Below are 23,246 nucleotides of genomic sequence, written 5' to 3'. Positions count from 1 at the left end.
TGAGACCCGAGAAGAGCTTTCATTTGGATGCTCCAATTCTCATAGTTCACCTTTGTTAGTCGAGGCAGCGGCACATTACTGGTCACACTCTCCATAGCTCTGATACCAATTTGATAAAATTGTTCTCAATGTAAAATTGTTCACGTTCATATAAAATGCTTACAAACTATTTATAGATTATAGATAACCCTTTAAAAAAAACTGAAAATATTAAAATCTAATAAATAATAATAACCAATGACTCTTGACCTTTCATTCTCCTAAACAAAAAACTACTAATTTAAACCCCTTAAAAAAAACAACATAACTCTTGACCTTTCACTTATATAACTCTTAACTTTTCATTTAAGTTTATTTAACAAATTCCTTCAACTTTTTCCAGACTTATCCACATTCTTCCTTTCTAATTCCTTGTTAATTGTTCCCGGGACCATTTCTCCCTTACTCTTTATAAATGGAATTGCAAGTCATTTCATGTTGTTTCTGTTAAGTAATTCCTTACTTTTTTTTACAAGACAAATTTTTACTACAATATTGTATAAACTGAAGTTTTACTTGTTAGGAGAATCATTTCAGGAATAATTTAAATTTTGTTATAACAAGATATGTGAATTACTTGTGTTATTTATTCTCAACGATACTTGTGTTGAACTAAAGGTCTAATCAGAAACTCAAAAATTTCCATTGATTAAGATTTGCTTCTTGTTGGTCACTGCAAAATCTTGTACATCAAGCTCATGGTGACATATCATCTTGCAGACATTGTCAATTCTGTATATTATTTGTGTTTGGCTTATAAAAGTTAAAAGTTAAGTATTGTTTTTCACTATTCTAATATTGCAGTCATGATGAATTATTTATTTGAGCTAAATAATTAATTTTCTTGTCTAAGGATTGTTGTACAATGTGACACAAGCATTGCCCTTGCAAGAAAATAAATGTTAATTAATTCAGCAAAGATATAATGACATATTTCAACTTCATAAAAATCTGGAAAGCTGTATCAGCTGTGGTGAAGCAATATTAAAGAAAAAGAAAAGACTGAATTAAAGTATTATGTTATATGGAAAACAGAAAAACATGGCCTTTGGCTGAAGAAAAAAATATTGGCGGTGTTAGGTTATAAAGTGAATTCTATAACAATTGGCTTTAGAAACATATAATTTAGAAGCACTTTGAATAAAAGCTAATGGCTAAAAGATTGAGAGAATTAGCATGATCAAGTTATTGCTTAGAAGTGGCATTAACCCAATTAGTGCTTAAATAATTTTTGTTTAATTTTCTGAAGCTCCCCCCATAAATGGTGACAAGGTGTAAAGTGCATGGAATATTAATGGAGAATGTGTTGAAATCAACTTATTCTACCTGCCTAAATTATGCTTCCCAAGCCACTAACAAGAGACGGAAAAATTTTTTCGAACCTCAAACATAAATCGTAAAATAAATGTAAAAAATATCAAAAAATTATAAATACCAAGTCACTTATTAACCGATGATTTGCAAAGATTACACAAGATCATATTGTAAGAGTCTAATTATTTAAATTTTTTTACATACATAGAAAGACTGTGAAAGATTATATCTCAATACTAGTATCTTTAAATATGTGTCTGACATGAATGTAGGTGTTAGGATCGTCCCGAATAAGCAACGAACAAGTAAAAATAGTAGAAGAAATTGAGAAGATGAACACACAAATTTAACGTGGAAAAACCCCTCAAAAGAGGATAAAAAACCACGGGCAAAGATAATTTTACTATAATGGCAAAAGAATGAAGAGTACAAAAGATGGAGATAAAAACTAAACCCCGAAAACCCGAAAAACAAAGAACCCTCAAACGTAAACACAAAATTCTCTGAATGTGTTATGAGTTCTAATCTAATGGGTGTCTCTTAATTCTAAGATTGTAAAGGAGCCTATTTATAGGCTAAATTAGTAAGTCAAATAAACTATACTAATAAATACTAAATATATTATACTAATAAATACTAAATCTTCTAGAAAGAAAATATATTTTTGTTTAACTTGACTTGCAAGCAATCTCCTAGAATTTGGGTCACACAATTCTAACAATCTCCACCTTGACACGAATTCTTTCAATGCCATCTTTGCCAAAACCCGCCACGGGCCTATCTTGAACTATGCAGGGAATTAACTGAGTCGAATCTATGCTTAGAAGCTGGAAGACTTCTAGCCTTCGACTTGTGCACTGCCAAATCAAAACTAACCCGAGTCTGATTTTCACGAATACAGTGCCCTAACTTTTCAAAACCTGCATCCAAAAGAGAACCTCTCTTCAACGAAACAGTCATACCTTTTTCCCTCCTATGACCAAGTTGCCTCCGTTTCAAATGAGTTGACTTTGACTCCGTAACGGACGAGGGACGTCCGATTTCACCGGTCACTGTAGAACCTTCCAGAATATAAAGACTGCCGGTTCTTTTACCTTTTAACAAAACGAGAGCTCCACGAGATACTTTAATGTCGCTCGACTCGATGTTGATTCTGCATCCTTTCAAGTCTAAAATACTCAAGAAGATGAGATTCTTTCGTAAATCAGGTACATACCTGACATCTGAGAGTGTCCTAATCGTCCCATCATGTATCCTAATTTTAACAGTACCAATACCGATTATTTTACTAGATGAATCGTTTCCCATGTGCACAACTCCACCTTCAACTGAACTGTATGTGGAGAACCATTCTCTATTGGGACACATGTGGAAAGAACATCCTGAATCTAGGATCCACTCAGACGTAAGCTTGGAGTTATCGCTCGTTGACACTAACAAGAAATCATCACCGCCTTCATCGACCAAATTAGCACCAGCTACATCTTCCTCGTTACTCTCAGCAGCTCTTTTATTTCGCAGTTTAAAACAATCTGCTTTGACGTGACCTAACTTTTTGCAATAGCGACACCTTTTGTCTCGTTTCTTTGATGCTACCAAAACGGAAGCTTGTCTATCTGCTTTGCTATTCAAATCAAACTCATTGTCGAGTTTGTCTCCACTCAACAAATGACCTTTCACATCTTCCAACGAGAGTTTGTCTCTGCCATAAATCAGGGTCTCCCTGAAAGACTTGTATGAAGAGGGTAAAGAGCACAATAATAGCATAGCTTGATCTTCATCGTCAATATGAACCTCAACGTTCTTTAAATCATTTAAAAGAGTAATGAATTGACTGATGTGATCTTTAAGAAGCTCACCTTCGTTCATGCGAAACGTAAATAGACGTTGTTTCAACACTAAACGGTTAGCCAGAGACTTAGTCGCATAAAGAGTTTCTAACCTTTTCCACAAGGCGAATGAGGTCTTCTCCATCAATACCTCCTGCAATACTGTATTCGCGAGGCACAACTGGATTGCAGACAAGGCCTTTTCATCAAGCTCTTCCCATTCTGTTTGATTTAGATTCTCAGGCTTTTTCTCTGTAACAACCTTTTTCAAGCCATTTTGAACTAGAATTGTCATCATCCGAACTTGCCACAGATTGAAATTTGTCTCACCATCGAACTTCTCAATTTCAAACCTTGTTGCTGCCATCTCTGACCGGGCTGATCTATGAAAGTTAAACTAGCTCTGATATCACTTGTTAGGATCGTCCCGAATAAGCAACGAACAAGTAAAAATAGTAGAAGAAATTGAGAAGATGAACACACAAATTTAACGTGGAAAAACCCCTCAAAAGAGGATAAAAAACCACGGGCAAAGATAATTTTACTATAATGGCAAAAGAATGAAGAGTACAAAAGATGGAGATAAAAACTAAACCCCGAAAACCCGAAAAACAAAGAATCCTCAAACGTAAACACAAAATTCTCTGAATGTGTTATGAGTTCTAATCTAATGGGTGTCTCTTAATTCTAAGATTGTAAAGGAGCCTATTTATAGGCTAAATTAGTAAGTCAAATAAACTATACTAATAAATGCTAAATATATTATACTAATAAATACTAAATCTTCTAGAAAGAAAGTATATTTTTGTTTAACTTGACTTGCAAGCAATCTCTTAGAATTTAGGTCACACAATACTAACAGTAGGACACACATTTGAAAAGACTGCAGCAACATAGTGTGGTAATATCTTGTAGCCAGCATCAGCAGCAAACTAGTGATTTCTTTATTCATTCTTTTTAAAAACTAAATGCTTTTGACATCACAATTGGAGTATAAGTAATTTGGCCGCAAATCTTCATTGATCTTGAGATGTCCTCGGTTAAAAGCATGAGAGAAAATGAATAAAAAATTTTAATCTGTGATGGGCAACGTAAATAATTGAGCTACAGATTCCTTGAGAAAACTTAAATTACAACAATGCAGCAGTTCTTTTTATCTGTATAACTTTATTCATATATAATAAATAAATATATACAAGAGGTTTCACGTTCACAAAACCCACCAACACTTTTTATCATGCCTAATGTGTCTCTATCTTCTTCTTCTTCTTTTTTCATTTAATAATCGTTTCCCTGTCATTTTACAGAAGAAAGATTACCATATTTGCAAGGCATCAAGAAATTTATGAGGGTTGGTAATGGTATCACTTTGGAATAGGTAATGGTATCACCTTGGACCTTCCAGCATTAGTATTATGAAAAAACAGGAACGAGACCCAAAATCAACTAATATTTTTGTTAACACATGCACCTAACTTGAAGCTTTGAGTAATTAGTTTTGATAATTTTTTACTCAAACCTTCAACTACGGTGCATCAGGCTACCGATTTATCGCCCATCTCTAACGTGTTCAATTCAATGTCGTTTAGGTAATCGAACCCAAAGTCGTTAGCACCAAAATCCTGACAATCCAGCAACCATGCGCAGTCCTCCTCCCAAGACGGTAAGCTTGTGAGGTTGCAGTTGGTTTCTCCTGCTGATACACTGGTCCATGAAACATCCACTAGGGGAGGTTCGTCCATCCATAAGCTATTCAATAAAGATTCATCGCTGCAAATAGCGTCTAACAAATTGGGGTCGTCAGTAGCAGAGCAATTCTCAGTTGGTGAACTTGAATTATCCTCTGATGAATTGGCTATGCCATCGTTTTCTGTGGTATGGTTATCTGCAGAATGATGAGCATGGGATGAACTTTCTTGGGTCCTAGCTTCTTTGTTCAAGGGTTCGTGAGTAACGGGATCGATTCCCATTTTAATAAGCTTTTTCTTGATATGGGTGTTCCAGTGATTCTTGATCTCATTATCAGTTCTGCCTGGCAACCTGGCTGCAATCTTCGACCACCTGATAAAAGAAAAGAAAAATAACTGATATTAAGTTTAATACTGGAAACGTCAAGTTCATCAACAAATCAAACTTTCAAGGAGGACAGAGGACTGTCGCAAAGATGTCAAATATTTGGATTTCAAGCAAGCGAGGAGCTGCAGAAACTCCATAAACCAGTGTTTAACTTTACCAAAAATATTCATGTTCCCCTTTTAACGATATGATTTTTAGGTGCATCTTTTCAAAATGCATGAAGTATAAGCTATCTCTCTGTAGTTGATGCAGAATATCTTCTTCATCAACCCCCATGACCCAGAACTTGAAAATAAGATGAATATATATATATATATATATATGCAGGAATCTATCTCAGAAAAGAGAGCATGGAGTAATGCAGGACAAAGAATAACACGTAAAAGGGAGTCTAAATAACCTATTTCCAAGACGGGCATGAAGGTCAATAACCAACTGTTCTTCGGTCTCAGAAAGAAGGCCTCTCTTCAAGTCAGGCCGAAGGTAATTAGTCCACCGAAGGCGGCAGCTCTTACCGCAGCGGCGGAGGCCGGCAAGCTTAGGAACAGCACGCCAGCAACACTGGCCATTGGTGAGGATAAAGTTAATGAGTTTCTTGTCTTCCTCGGCAGTCCATGGCCCTTTTTTCACACCCAGTTTGTCACAGCAAGGCTGCCTACCCATAACTTAGTCCCACTAAACACAAACTAATTACACTAATAGTAAGTAATTAGTCTCACCAATTCTGTACCTGTAAAGACCCAAAAGCCCCACACCCACCTTTATATAAAGTCCTGGAGCAGCTTTCAAAAGCTGGTGATATCTATATATATATACATACATACATACATACATATACACACACACACAAAATCGGAGATTATGCAATTTACCAAGTAATATATATGTTTATATAAAATGCAGGATTTGTAGAGAGATAAGGGGAGAGATATTCCAGGGTCCACCATCGCGTTATGAAAGCGATGTTGGAACTAAAATAGGGTGTTCTGCTGTGAGTAGATACAGAAGAAAAACAGTGAGAGATGGGGAGAGTGGATGATGGATGACCCAAAGACATCATATGGCTAACATCCAAGCAATTCCAAAAGGAAAAAAGGAAAAGAAATAGAAAAATTCTTCCCATTTTCCTACACAACCCCACTCTCCCTCATTGCACTCTTACTCAACCATTCCATCACCCATTTCGTCATCACCACGTTAACGTGTACCCTAATTGTAGTAGTAATTTTTGCGATTAGAGTTATCAATTTACTTGATATATTATTAGTTTTTTTTTCTTTATTGGAAAAGCCTCATTCAAGAGAGAAAAGAATTACAACAAAACCTAGCTCAAATAGTATTGAAATAACTTATTCGTTGCTAAGAACTAATTTTCACAATTGAAGTGGTGCTTGAAATGGTGTATTCCTTAAGGTACTAAATGCAAAACAGTAAGCACACAAGACACAAGAAGTTGATTACATAATTCTACTTCTCTATGTCTACGGAACCTAATTTAGTGAGAAATATATACTCTCTTCAATAATTACAAAGTGAACATATTTAATCACACACATCATAATAATTTCCCTAAACCTTGCACTTTGAAGATACAATACTCTCATCACTGTTTTCACCCCTCGTGAACATAGCAAGTAAATCTATAATAACAAGGTTTTACTATCAATATAACACTTTTAAAATTTATCCTCAGAAGAACAGATTAAGTGCAAAACTCTCAGTACATTTATCTAGGCAAGTCTTTCAAATATATAGACTTTAAATTCTAGACTTGCTTACAAATAAAAATCTAACACAATCCCATTGAAACAACAATACCATAATACTACATTATAATAACACATAAAGTAAATATGGACTCTTGGTAGCTCATCTAATAGAATTATAATCCAAGTCGAAGTCCAAGATCTAAGGGAGTGCTTTGGGAAATTTTGAACCAATCATCAATATTTGAATTCTTAAGCAATATGATATTCCATACTGGATTAGATATTCGCTATGTAATCAACATAACCCAAAAATAAGATTCAACAAATTCCCAACACCTTAATATGGAAATTATTTTCATACAGATTTAGTGGCTAAGGGATTGGGCACTCCCTTTAACACCAAATTGCAAATTTCATATTTTTCAACAAGCATAATCCAAAAAAAAAAAAAAATTGGGCCATAAGAAATTGGGCTCAATCTCATACACTCTAGGTACATAGAACTACACTCTCCACCCACATGTGGAAGAAGAAGCCAAAGCAATTAGAGCACTCGAGGCCAAAAAGCTATAACTCATACCACCCATGATGAAGGAAGAGGCTTTAGACATCCATTGTGGATGCAATAGCAAGAACTAGGGATGAAAGTGTTGCTTATAACACAGACAGAGAGAACATGGAGGAAATTAAAGCCTAACTCAGAAGTGCTCAACTGATCGAGCTTGGAAAAGTACATTGATTTTTAGTAGCACTTAAGATCTCCACGACAACTTTTCCAAACCCTATAAGTTATGCCCAGTCTAAGCAAAAGGCCCAAACCCAAAATGAGGGGTAGGAGCTATTGGGATTTTTTTGCTCTTAGTGTAGTTATTTCGTTATTTATGTTTGTAATTTTTCAAGCAAATTGGTTAATAAAATTTCATAGTTAAATTATAATCTGTTTTTATAATTATCCTCACTGGTTTTTGTGTAAAAAGGAAAATAAACAAAGCAAATATTAACTCACTCGTTATCTAAGGTTTATCTAAATGATCCGTAATTTGAGAAATCAAAATTAAATAATTCATTCAAAGGAGCAATATGTTGTCTATTAAGTCCAATTAAGAAGATACTGTAACACCCCTAACCCATATTCGTCGCCAGAACAGGGTTACGAAGCATTATCGAAATTTACAAATCAAATATAGACAGTTCATAAAATTTAATATTCATATCAGAAATCAATCATAATCAATCATATTGTCCATTATACGAGCCCTCGAGGCCCAAAATATGCATTAGATATAAGTTGGGACTAAACCGGGTGCTCAAAATTTTTTCAGAAAACATCAAACTTTTTCCAAGGTACAAGGGACACACGCCCGTGTCTCTTCCCATGTGGACAAAAATAGGTCATTTTCCAAGCCACAATCAAGCTTAATACATAACATATCATCACATATGTTCAATAATTCAAACTTACCAAAACAACCATACACACATATATGCATATTTTACTAATTATACTATCTCAAACCACTCATCAATATACCTATGTGATTTCCATCATTCATTCATTTCAAAAACACATCAAACATGTTAAGTTCTTATATATACATATCAAAATGTACCAATCACAAGCCATACTAATGACTAATTTCAACCAAGCACATACATGTCATCATTGGTCAAATTTAGCCTATACATGCCATTATAACCAAAATTTTGTTTGTTATATATATATATATATATCGAAATGAGCTGATGGATAGTGTGAGATATCTCTGCCAAGCTTCCAACCCATCGAGCTTTCGAATTACTATAAAACAGGGAAAATAAAACAGAGTAAGCATTTAATGCTTAACAAGTTCGTATGACATGGAATTTAAGTTACCATTATTTTACATATAAGGTAAGCATACAAAACATATTCCAAACAACTTGGCCAAAAGCCTAAACACATATCCTCAAAAATCATGTTAGTCATGTATTTCATATGAATATAAAAAACATGTATGAGCTCACAATAATCAAATTTCTATATTCATACACTTTCTTTATCATGTGTCCTTGTAATAAGTACAACCATATCCATGTATTTCAATTATATTTTTGAAATAATTCATCACGAATCCAGATTGTCTCATATCAGAACTTTTCACGTTGAACCATTTAAAATATTGTTGGATACACGTGTAGTACACACGAAGTATACAAATCTGTAATCTTTCAATTCATATATAGGTATGCTCATGCAAGCATATAAACGGGAAGCTCTTTCGAGCCATGGAACATGAAGCTCATGTGAGCCATATAACGGGAAGCTCAAGAGAGCCAATTATTGGGAAGCTCGTGAGAGCCAATTATCGGAAAGCTCGTGAGAGCCATACAACGGAATGGTCGTAAGAGCTAAATAACGGGACGCTCTTGCAAGCTGTGGTGTGTCCGCAACACATGCAGAACCACAACCAATCGGGAACCCTTAATAACATTGGCATTTGTATCCATCAATTTTTTTAGGTTTAACGGGACTTAGTACTTATCAAATAAATTTGGATATGTGATCCATAAATACACATGGTAATTTATACAAATTACAATAATATGCAATTAAAAACATATAAATATACAATTTAGTTACACAAACTTACCTCAACAAGTGTTCGTGTACGCAAAAGCTATTAATCCTACACTTTCTCTTTTCCTCGATCTAACACCGTATCAGGTTTATCTGAATCTATACGAATGAATTTAGCTCAATTTAATAGAATTCACATTTAATTCAGTCTAATACACATATTTGGCATAATTACTATTTTGCCCCTATACTTTTAATGAAATTCATACAATTTAATTATTATTCCAAGCCTAGCCGAATTTCATATATAACAATAGAAGCCCATGTATTTCATAAAATTTAGAATTTTTCCATAAATTTTCCATCTTTACAATTTAGTCCCTAAATCACAATTTCATTAAAATTCACTTTACAAAATACTTTTAAATATCCTTCAACATCTCAAATTCATCATTTAATAACTAAAATCATATAAACTCATCAATAGAAACTTTAAAAATTTTCAATAAAATCATAAAATAAGGTAAGATGTAGTTGGACCTAATTGTAACAATCTCAAAAACATAAAATTACAAGAAATGAGTAAGAATTGAACTCACATGAAGCCAAAATATGAAGGACCACCTTAAACCCTTTCTCCTGTGGCTGTTCTTGGTCAAATTTTATGAAGAAATGTCTAGAAAATCTTTTAATTCCAATTTGTTTGTTTTTAATTTTAATTTATTTACTATTTTGCCATTAATGGCTTTATTTTATTATTATTATTTTACTTATGCCACCTCATCCATCAATTTAGGCATAATTATTCCTTAAGTCCTCCCTCATTTATTAATCAAGCCATTTAATCACTTAATTCTTATAATTAGTAAGTTTTGCATTTTTCAATGTAGTCCTTTTTATCAAATTAGACATGTAATCGATAAAATTTCTTAACGAAATTTTCATATGATATTCCTATCATACTATAGAATATAAAATAATATTAAAATAAGTTTTTTTTCTTTTGGACTCAAATTTATGGTCCTGAAACTACTGTTTCGATTTCACTGAAAACGAGCTGTTACAACTCTCTCCCTTAAGAAATTTTCGTCCTCGAAAATCTTACTAGTAATGAGGTTCAGATATTACATTGTGAATTTTGTCAAGTTTCGGCAGTAAAGCTAATCGGTACGCAACAGGTCTGATTCTTTCAATAATCTCATACGGCCAGATAAATCGCGGACTTAGTTTTCCTTTACGGCCAAACCGAAAAACTTTCTTCCAAAGTGAAACTTTCAAAAATACTTTGTCACCAACTTGAAATTCTATCTCTTTGCTTTTAAGATCCGCATAGGATTTCTGACGATCAGAAGCTGCTTTTAAGCTGTCTCGGATCACTTTCACTTTTTCTTCAGTCTCGCGGATCAAATCAACTCCATGTATCTTTTTCTCACTAAGCTCAGTCCAATACAATGGGGTTCTACATTTACGACCATACAGAGCTTCATACGGTGCCATCTTGATGCTTAACTGATAACTATTATTATATGCAAATTCGACTAACGACAAATATTTTTCCCAATTGCCTTCGAATTCTAAAACACATTATTGAAGCATATCTTCAAGAATTTGAATCACATGCTCAGATTGACTATCAGTTTGAGGATGAAATGAAGTAATAAAATGTAATTGCGTGCCCAGAGCTTCTTGTAACTTGTTCCAGAATCGGGATTTGAAACGCAGATCTCTATCTAAAATAATGGAAATTGGCACTCCATGTAGTCTGACAATTTCTGAAACATATAATTCTGCTAATCAGTCTAGGGAGAAATCCATGCGTATCGGAATAAAGTGTGCATACTTCGTCAAACGATCAACGATTACCCATACGACATCTTTCTTTTTCAGAGATAGGGGTAATCCCAATATAAAATCCATTGTAACTCTATCCTATTTCCATTCTGGTATTGTAACTGGCTGTAAAAATCCTGAAGGTACCTAATGTTTAGCTTTAACTTGCTGGCATATCAAACATCTAGATACGAATTCAAAAATATTACTTTTCATTCCCGGCCACCAGTACATCTCTTTCAAATCATTGTACATTTTATTGCTCATCGGATGAAGAGACATAGTACCATTATGAGCTTCGTGCAAAATTTTCTATACAAGATTTGAATTATTCGGTACACAAACTCTGCCTCTAAATAACAGACAATCATCGGGTCCTATTTGAAATTCTGAATCAGAAGTCGACTCACACTGTACCCGTTTAGCTTGCAACTCATTATCATTTTTATGAGCTTCGCAGATCTGTTGTAGAAACATCGATTTAACTTTTAACTCGGTTAAAATTAAGCCATCATCAGACAATGACAATCGGGTATTCATTACTCGCAAGGCAAACAAAGACTTTCTACTCAAAGCATCTGCGACGAAATTTGCTTTTCCCAAATGATAATCAATAACCAAATCATAATCTTTCAATAGTTCAAGCCATCTAAGTTGTCTTAGATTCAAATATTTTTGCGACATCAGATACTTTAAGCTTTTATGATCGGAAAATATATGACACTTTTCATCGAACAAGTAGTGTCGCCAAATTTTTAACGCAAAAACAATGGTTGCCAATTTTAAATCATGTATCGAGTAATTCTTTTCATGTGGCTTTAACTGTCTAGAAGCATAGGCTATTACTTTACCTTTTTCTATCAAAACATAGCCTAAACCGTTCAATGATGCATCACTGTAAATCACAAATTCTTTACCTGATTCAGGCTGAACCAGAACTAGTGCTTCAGTCAATAGAGGTTTCAACCGGTCAAAACTTTACTGACATTTATCAGACCATTCAAATTTCACATCTTTCTGTAATAGCCATCATTGGTGAAGCTATCATCGAGAACCCTTTTACAAATTTTCGATAATAACCAGTTAATCCTAAAAAACTTCTGACTTCAGTTACATTTTTCGGTGGTTTCTAATTAACAATAGTTGATATTTTATCCGGATCAACTGTAATACCTTCAACCGATACTATATGTCCCAGAAAACCAACTTCCCGAAGCCAAAACTCACATTTGCTAAATTTAGCATATAGCTGTTTTTCTCGCAAAGTTTGTAGTACAATTCTTAGATGTTCGACATGCTTAGCTCATCTCGGGAATATACCAGGATATCATCAATGAATACCATAAAAAATCTATCCAAATACGGTCTGAAAATTCTATTCATCAAATCCATAAATACCTCACATGCATTAGTTAAACCAAACAGCATCACAAGGAATTCATAATGCCCGTATTGGTTCTGAAGGCTATTTTTGGCACATCTGATTCTTTCATTCTTAACTGATAATAACCAGAATGAAGATCAATTTTTGAGAACACTGTGGCACCTTTTAACTGATTAAATAAGTCAACAATGCGGGGCAGTGGATACTTATTCTTGATGGTAACTTTGTTGAGCTGACGGTAGTCAATGCAAAATCTCAACGATCCATCTTTTTTCTTAACAAACAAAACTGGTGCACCCTAAGGTGAGAAACTAGGTCGAGCAAAACCTCTGTCAGTCAGTTGTTGCAATTGAGCTTTCAACTCTTTTAACTTTGTAGGAGCCATTCTGCATGGTGCTATAGATATCGGTGTTGTCCCCGAAATAAGGTCTATAGAAAATTCAACTTTTCTGACTAGTGGTAATCCAAGTAATTCCTCTGGAAACACATCAGGATACTCACAAACAACTAACATTGATTTAATCTTTGATTCAGACACTTTAGTATCCAACACTTAAGTAATGTAAGCATCATAACCTTTTCTGATATATTTCTGTGCTGACATGGCTGATATTACATTAGACAGCCCATCCATTTTATCTGATTCAATACAAAGCATTTCACCATTCTGGCATTTCAACATAATACACTTCTGTTTATAATTTACCACGGCATCAAGCTGAGTTAAACAATCCATACCTAGAATCACATCAAATTCATCAAATGGTAATAGCATCAAATCAATCGGGAAACAGTAACCTTGTATCACTAACGGACAATTCTTGCAAATTTTATCAACCATCACATACTGGCCTAGGGGGTTCGATACTTTAACCACGAATTCAATGGACTTGATAGGTAAATTTTTATTAAACACTAAATTCGTGAAAAATATATGAATGAGTTGAACCGGGATCAATTAAAATAATTATATCAGTATCAATAAGAGAAAAAATACTAGTGATAACATTTGGTGCAGAGGCATCCTCACGTACACGAATAGCATAAGTTTTGGCTGGTGCTCGTGTTTCAGATCTTACAGTTGAATCTTTTGTCGTACCTTAGCCACCGCTTAGATTATCGGGATTTCAAGGTGGTCTACCTCTTGTAGCAGGGTTGCTCGACCTTGAAGTTTGAATGACATCTTTTTCAGGCTTTTCTGGGCAATCTCTAAGATAGCGGTCAAAGGAACCACATCTAAAACAAGCTTCGCTTTTCATACGACACTTATCAAAATGTAGTTTATTACAGTGCTTGCATCTGGGTTTGGTGTTTCTGACACTACCTGCACTCGCTACAGATGTAGCCTGAGATTTTGGACTAGAGCGTTGAATACTTCTATCTCTCCCAGAGTACCTCGCAGAGGTAGTAGAACGATCATGATACTTCTTTGATTTCTTCGAGGCTGACTGGTATGACTTTCCCGTAAATCTTTTACTTAAAGTTTTAGCTTCCATCTAAGCTTGTCTTTTTTCTTTATTTAGCTCTTTAGCTTTATGGGATCGATCAACCAGTACAACGAATACTTTTAATTCAAGAATCCCAACTAATAGTTTTATATCTTCGTTTAAACCCTCTTCAAATAGCTTACACATTGCGATTTCAGTCAGGATACATTCTCTGGCATATTTACTCAGTTGGACAAATTCCCGTACATATTCAGATACTGTCATATGCCCCTATTTAAGCTAAAAAAATTCTTTACATTCCTGATTAAGGAATCTCTGGCTGATGTATTTTTTTCTAAACTCAGTTTGAAAGAATTTCCAAATAACCCTTTCTTTCGGTAAAAAAAAAATTAGTGTGTTCCACCATTGGTAAGCAGAATATTTTAACAGGGACACCGCACATTTTAGACATTTAGCTAATGTACAAGATAGTTCGCAAAAAAGTTGTTAGTGTTTTCCAACCAGAATTCAGCTATTTTAGGATCATCTTCAGCGGTAGCTTTGAATTCTTTTGCCCCATACTTACGTATTTTATCAACAAGAGTTTTACCAGTTCTAATAAGTTCTGTACCTTGAGGCATATCGGGAACCGATTGAGAAATAGGAGGGGGTGGAGGTTGTTGCACAACTAGATTTGTTCTTGCAAATTCAATAAATCATTCATTCATCATTTGGAAGAAGGCTTCTTTAGCCTCTCCTCCTCGTCCCTCAGATACGGGCCTCCTACTACTTGAGGCTGCTCTTTGCACAAAAGCTTGAGCATTACTTTCAACTTCTTTAGAATTAGCTCGGTTGAATGACATTGCTAGCTGAAAAATATGTTTTAAAATGGTCAGGAGATATCACACTATCACAAGTTATATAATGACATGTATAGCTAGACTCATATACGCTATGTTAGTCTGAGAATCGACTAAATCGTGGCTTTGATATCAGGAGATATCACACTATCACAAGTTATATAATGACATGTATAGCTAGACTCATATACACTATGTTAGTCTGAGAATCGACTAAATCGTGGCTTTGATACCAATAAATGTAACACCCCTAACCCATATTCGTTGCCGAAACAGGGTTACGAAGTATTATCGAGATTTACAAATCAAATATAGACAGTTCATAACATTTAACATTCATATAAAAAATCAATCATAATCAATCATATTATCCTTTATATGAGCCCTCGAGGCCCAAAATACGCATTAGAAATAAGTTGGGACTAAACTAGGTGCTTAGAATTTTTTTTAGAAAACATCAAAATTTTTCCAGGGTGCAGGGGACACACGCCTGTGTCTCTTCCCATGTGGACGAAAGTAGGTCATTTTCCAAGCCACAATCAAGCTTAATACATAACATATCATCACATATGTTCAATAATCCAAACTTACCAAAATAACCATACACACATTTATGCATAGTTTACTCATTATACTATCTCAAACCACTCGTCAATATACCTATGTGATTTCCATTATTCATTCATTTCAAACACACATCAAACATGTTAAGGCCTTATATATATATATCAAAATCTACCAATCACAAGTCATACCAATGGCTAATTTCAACCAAACACATAAATGCCATCATTGGCCAAATTTAGCCTATATATGTCATTATAACAAAAATTTAGTTTGTTATATATATACCGAAATGAGCTGATGGATAGTGTGAGATATCTCCGCCAAGCTTCCAACCCAACAAGCTTCTGAATTACTATAAAACAGAGTAAGCATTTAATGCTTAGTAAGTTCGTATAACATGAAATTTAACTTACCATTATTTTACATATAAGGTAAGCATACAAAACATATGTAACACCCCTAACCCGTATCCGTCGGCAGATTAGGGTTACGAGACATTACTAAATATCAAAATCTCATACTTAACAAAATGAACCAAGTACCATAAATGAATATAAATATGCGTCATGTGTATGTATATATATTTAAACCCTAATTTATCTCACCTAATGATCAAAACAGTTTATACGTCAAACATAGGTCATTCACAAGCCACACCAAATATCAATCATACTTTACTAATAAAATTGCATTTTCTACTCATGCTTTGGATTTCAACCCTTTCATTAATATTTATCTAATCAAAATTTTATGTCAATCAAATACTTAAAATATCTTTCAAACATTTATCGTTACATATCATATACCGAGCATATATCGAAACATCTATTTGTATATATATATTTCACTAATAAATTACTAACTATGCAACATAATACAAACGTAGATAACCTACCCTATTTTGGACAGCCTTTATACCTCAAACTTGGACAGCATTAATATGCTCAAAATGGACAGCATTAATACATGTAAAAACAACCACATTTGAATATCACAGTAGCATGCGAAATAATCACATTTTAATATCTTTGAAACATATTTGTAGCACAATTGGGCAGCATCAACCAGTCACCATTAAGACAATTATAAACAATCATTTAAACACATTCGAGCATAACGTAATATCCATATCTGAACCTTATGAAGTAAAATCGGCAAACATACTTGGACATCCTTAATATCACACAATTATATACCATATAACATACTTCCAAAATGAACTCAATACAAAGCATAATATTCACAAACATTAACAATATTTTCAAGCCATTTTCGCATGGCTTTATATACACAAATTAAAATGTACCATATTAAAACTAGTCTATACATGTCATAAGTCAAAAGTACCAACTTATAAAGTACTGAAATAGCTATTGGTAGTGTGACGATGTTCCTAAATGATTCTCGAACTCGCGCAAGCTTTCAAAATCTATAAAACACAGGAAAAAGAAATAGGATAAACTACAAAGCTTAGTAAGTTCGCACTAAATATACTCAACAATTCATAAAACATAATCAGCAATTTGAACAATTTAATGTATAACTCATGATACTATCAAACCTTCCATAAGCTTATTCACATACTTATGAGCAAAATCTTAACCTTTTCTATTTGAACTTCATACTTACTTGTATATACCTGTACAAATTCATAACAAACTTAAATCTTCTCGTAACATTATCGAACAATCAATGTTTCACACACTAATTGCCAATCATATAGCTAAAGCTATTATAATTCTGCACACTAAGTGCCTTACCTAGCCGAAGCTATTATAATTCTGTACACTAAGTGCCTTACATAGCTGAAGCTATTATAATTTCGCACGCTAAGTGCCATATATAGCCAAAGCTATTCCAAATCACACACTAAGTGCCATTAATAACCAAAGCTATCTCGAATTTCATATTAAGTGCTAAACATAGTCGATTTATTGTTAAACATGATCGTATTCTCGTGTACACAATTTATGCAATATCAAAGCATTAAAAGCATAATTTTAACAATATTTATCACGTACGAACTTACCTGGGATGCTAAAACGGGAAATCGAGTCGTTTAGTCAATAACTTTAGTTTTCCTCTGATTTAGGTCCGAATTCCGCTTTTCTTGATCTATATAATATCAAATTCAGCTTATTAAATCACTACATTATTCAATTTAATCCAAAACACATATTTGGGCACGTTTACACTTTTGCCCCCAAAGTTTCACATTTTTACAATTTAGTCCTTATTTCACAAAATCACAAATTATACAAAATTTCAATACACCCATGCTTAGCCAAATATTATTAGAGGTCCCTAGCAGCCCAAAAATTACATTTATTTCACATTTCAACCACTCAATTTACACATTTCTCAATTTAATTCCTAGTTAGCATTTTTATCAAAATTCACTTAATAAAATATAATAATTTATCAACAAATATTTATTTTTCATCATCAAACAACAAAAAGCTTGAATATTCATCAATGGAATTTAAAAAAAAATCATCAACAATTTCAAAAATTAAGACACGGGCTAGCTAGTATGCGAAGCAACGATCTCAAAAACGTAAAAATCATCAAAAACAGAATAAAAACAGACTTACAATTGAGCTTAGAAGTGGCTGAACCTTAGCAAGCTTGTTAATGGCTTTCTCTTCTTCAACATTCGGCCAACAAAAAGATGAACATGCATGATACTTTTTTTTCATGTTTTGTTTTATTTATTACATAATAATATTCAATTAACCTATTTACCCTTAATGAATAAACATAAAAAGTTTATAATGCATGTCCATTAATGTCCATTAAAACTACCAATGGTCTATTATTATAAGGACTTTAATTTAATTAATCATAGCAATTGATAACTTTAAACAAATAGTATGCAACTTTTGTATTTTATGCGATTAAGTCCTTTTATCAAATTAACTAACCAATCGGTAAAATTCAATCACGAAATTTTCACACATATCAAATAACATGCTATAAATACCAAAAATAATATTAAAATAATTTTACGACCTCAGATTTGTGGTTTCAAAACTACTGTTTCGATTTAGCTAAAATCGGGCTGTTAGAACATATTCCAAACAACTTGGCCAAAAGCCTAAACACATATCCTCAACAATCATATTAGTCATGTATTTCATATGAATATCGAAAACATGTATGAGCTCACAATAATCAAATTTCTATGTTCATACACTTTCCTTATCATGTGTCATTGTAATAAGTACAACCATATCTATGTATTTCAATTATATTTCTGTAATAATTCGTTTTGAATCCAGATTGTCTCATATCAGAACTTTTCCCATTGAATCATTTAAAATATCGTTGGATACACGGGTAGTACACATGAAGTGTGCAAATCCATAATCCATCAATTCATATACAGGTATGCTCATGCGAGCATATAAACGGGAAGCTCTTCCGAGCTACGGAACAGGATGCTCATGTGAGCCATATAACGGGAAGCTCAAGAGAGCCAATTATTGGGAAGCTCGTGAGAGCCATATAACGGGATGCTCAAAAGAGCTAAATAACGGGACATTATTGCGAGCTTTGGTGTGTCTGCAACACATGTAGGACCACAACCAATCGGGAACCCTTAATAAAATTGTCATTTGTATCCATCGAATTTTTTAGGTTCAACGGGACTTAGTACTTATCAGATATATTCGAATATGTGATACATAAATACACATGGTAATTTATACAAATTTCATACAATAATATTCAATTAAAAACATATAAATATACAATTTAGTTACACGAACTTACCTCAACAAGTGTTCGTGTACGCAAAAGCTATTAATCTGACAGTTTTGCTTTTCCTCGATCTAACACCGTATCAAGTTTATCCGAATCTATAGGAATGAATTTAGCTCAATTTAATAAATTTCATATTCATTTCATTCCAATACACATTTTTGGAAAAATTAAAATTTTTGCCCCTATACTTTTAATTAATTATGATTTTACCCCTAGGCTTGGAAAATGAAGTTCATACAATTTAATTCTTATTCCAAGCCTAGCCAAATTTCATATATAAAAATAGCAGCCCATGTATTTCATAAAATTTAAAATTTTCCATGAAGTTTTCATCTTTACAATTTAGTCCGTAAATCACAATTTCATCAAAATTCACTTTGCAAAATACTTTTAAATATCCATAAACATCTCAAATTCATCATTGAATAACTAAAATCATATAAAACTCATCAACAGCAACTTCCAAAATTTTCAATAACATTAAAAACTAAGGTAATATGTAGTTGGACGTAATTGTAACAATCTCAAAAACATAAAAATTACAAGAAACGGGTAAGAATTGAACTCACATGAAGCCAAAATATGAAGGACTAACTTAAACCCTTCCTCCTGTGGTTGTTCTTGGCCAAATTTTATGAAGAAATGTCTAGAAAATCTTTTAATTCCAATTTGTTTGTTTTTAATTTCAATTTATTTACTATTTTTCCATTAATGAATTTATTTTTTTATTTTTTTCTTACTTATGCCACCTCATCCATAAATTTAGGCTTAATTATTCCTTAAGTCCTCCCTCATTTGTTAATTGTAACACCTCTTACCCGTATTCATCATTGTAACAAAGTAAGAAGTGTTATCAAACGATCTGAATTGTTTTTTTTTACAAAAAATTTGACATAATTTCTTTTCATAAACATTCAATTCCTCCTGCAAATTTTCGAAACACAATTTCAACCAATTTCAATATTTCAACCAAATACAATTATATGATCAGACACAATTTATCCATCCACAACATTCTAAACTACTTTGTTAATAGTTTAAAGAAAACAATTTATCAATTAATATACACCTACATTTTAAACCAAACAATATTTTTTGTTATACATATATATTTATACCACATTACATTAAGTCATCTATACATGTCATATTTCGAAAGTATTGGTTGCAAAATACCCAAAAGATGAGGATGATAGTGTGGATGATGTTCTGACCCCGTCCAATTTCCGAGTTGATTGATATCACTATAAAACAAGGAAAAATAAAGAGGAGTAAGCATATGGCTTAGTAAGTATGTATGTAATTGATAAATAAATTTCTAGCATGATACTATATAAAATATAATTTTTATCACACATAAATCTATTGTTTATTCAAATTTCAGCAAACTATTTTTCTGTGCTACAGTCACTAAATTATTTTTATCCGGAGCTATGGAACTCTAAATTAAAATCCTTAAATTTTACCTAAAACTAGACTCATATACATTCTTACCATAAAATTTTCAGAAGTTTTGGTTCAGCCAATTAGTACAGTTTATTCTCTAAAGATTCCCTTATTTCACTGCTTGACACTTCTAACCTCTCTTCACTAAAAGTCAGTTATCTCTTAGTACAGAATTCAAATGATGTTCCCACTTATTTATGTTGTAAATAGACTCAATAAGAAATTTAATAATGTAAATTTCAAAACATAATTATTTTTTTACAATTTTTAGTGATTTTCCAAAGTCAGAACAGAGGATTTCGAAATCATTCAGACCTTATCTCACTAAAAATTCCAATATCTCAAAATATATAACTCATTTGGCCATTCTTTCTGTTTTATGTGAAATAAGACTCATTAAGCTTTAATTTCATGTCTTATTCATTCACTAACTCAATTTATATAATTTTTGGTGATTTTCCAAACTAACATCATTGTCACTGTCCAAATCTATTCTATTCCAAGATCCCTCATTCACATGGCACTTTAACCATTTATTTTATAACACAATACAAGACTTCATCACTTCAGTCACTCTTTCGTAACTTATCACGTTCCAATCACATACTCATATCTCATTGAACATGTCAGTATAACAACAAATATTTGGGGTTTTTCACACAGTACTACCCATGTTACTTTTATCATTCGATACACTTAGTAGCCTTCACATAGTACTACACTCGTGATCAAGTTTTACGGTTCATGTAGTAGCCTTAACATAGTACTACACATGTGATCAAATTTTACGATTCACGTAGTAGCCTTTACATAGTACTACACACGTGACCAAAGCTTTTCGGTACACATAGTAGCCATCACTTAGTACTACACATGTGTTCATCATTTATCGGTACACGTAGTAGCCTTCATACAGTACTACACACGTGACCAAAACTTCTCAGTACACATAGTAGCCTTCACTTAGTACTACACATGTGACCATTATTTATCGATACACATAGTAGCCTTCACACAATACTACACACGTGTTCATCGATACCTTATTCAAATCTTTACCATTCCGACAATTCCACAAAGATTCTTACTTCCCAATAATTTAAAATTTCTCCATAACACATTATAATATCAATCTTTCCACTCAGCTCCATAACCAATTTAATAATTCGATTTGAATCACTTCAACTACTACTTGCAGTTGGTATATCCATAAACCAAGCTGGTTTTAAACAAATCAACTATCAATTTCAAATTCCTAACTTTAATATAACTATTTCATATTCAACCCCTTTCGCATATATTGTCACAAAATATAACAAAAATAATTATAATAATGTATTAATTACATACAACTTACCTCAATACAAAATGTAGAGATTTTGCAATTTAATCCCCAACCTTCTCTTTTCCTCGATTAAGATTGACTTCTCGTCTTTCTTGATCTATAATAGGAAATTGATCTTGTTTAACATTCACATTTATTAAAACAGTCCTCGACTCAAATTTTTACAAAATTACGACTTTGTCCCCAAACTTTTGCATATTTACATTTTTGTCCCCAAACTCGAAAAATTAAATTTCACTCCTTTTTCTTATGTTTTACAACATGCTGAACACTTTTCCCTTCTATGGCAACATCAAATTCTTACTCTAACATACACTTATGAACATTAAATATTTTTACCGATTATGTCAATTTACCCGTTTTTACTTAAAATCGCTTAGCAAAAGTTGTTTAACATAATTTCTAGTTTCATATTCTACCATAAAACAGCAAAATAAACACATTTCACCTATGGGTATTTTTCCAAATATGAACCCTAGGTTAAATTATTACTAGAATAAGCTAAATCAAGTTATCGGGACTCCAAAAACGTAAAGAACATTAAAAACAGGGCTTGGAATAACTTACTATGGAGCTTGGAAGCTTGAAAATCCTAAATATGGCCTTCCCCTTGCTGATTTCGTTCACCATGGAGAAGATGAGCATATTTTGCCATCTTTTTCCCATTTAATTCTATTTATTTACCAAATGACTAAAATGCCCTTACTTAAAAAAAATCTATTTCACTAATTCTATGCCCATTTTTGTCCATCAATTAACTAATGGTCTAATTACCACAAGAACCCCCAATTTAAAATTTTATAACAATTGGACACCTCTAACATGTAGAACTCAACTTTTGCACTTTTTACAATTTAGTCCTTTTGACTAAATTGAGTGCCTAAACGTCGAAATTTTCGAACAAAATTTTTACAAAATTTTTTCGTGAAATTGTAGACCATAAAAATATAATAATAATAATAATATTTTCCCTCGTCAGATTTGTGGTCCCGAAACCACTGTTCCGACTAGGCCCAGAATCGGGCTGTTACATTAATCAAGCCATTTAATCACTTATTTCTTATAATTAAGAAGTTTTGCACATTTTTCAATTTAGCC

General features: G+C 33.0%; 1 protein-coding gene across 1 annotated transcript; it reads right to left on the bottom strand.

The window, feature by feature from the left end:
- Positions 1–4,267: 4,267 nt before the first annotated feature.
- LOC107931272 (MYB-like transcription factor ODO1) lies at positions 4,268–6,326 on the bottom strand. The gene is made up of 2 exons (XM_016863116.2): positions 5,659–6,326; positions 4,268–5,243 (listed from the first exon to the last, which is right to left on the bottom strand). The coding sequence occupies exons 1-2, from the start codon at positions 5,919–5,921 to the stop codon at positions 4,718–4,720; spliced, it is 789 nt and encodes a 262-aa protein (XP_016718605.1). The 5' UTR covers positions 5,922–6,326; the 3' UTR covers positions 4,268–4,717.
- Between the last annotated feature and the right edge of the window lie 16,920 nt (positions 6,327–23,246).

The sequence above is a fragment of the Gossypium hirsutum genome, chromosome D08 (genome assembly GCF_007990345.1).
Source record: "Gossypium hirsutum isolate 1008001.06 chromosome D08, Gossypium_hirsutum_v2.1, whole genome shotgun sequence".
NCBI lineage: Eukaryota > Viridiplantae > Streptophyta > Magnoliopsida > Malvales > Malvaceae > Gossypium > Gossypium hirsutum.
Note: the sequence above shows the minus strand (reverse complement) of the source record. Positions and strands in the feature narration are given on the sequence as shown.

Bases quoted from the DNA above. Each gene is read 5' to 3' on its own strand.
- LOC107931272 (XM_016863116.2), bottom strand. From the start codon at position 5,921: ATGGGTAGGCAGCCTTGCTGTGACAAACTGGGTGTGAAAAAAGGGCCA. The intron at 5,244-5,658 runs GTTATTTAGACT...TTCTTTTATCAG, and splicing joins CATGCCCGTCTTGGAAATAG to GTGGTCGAAGATTGCAGCCA.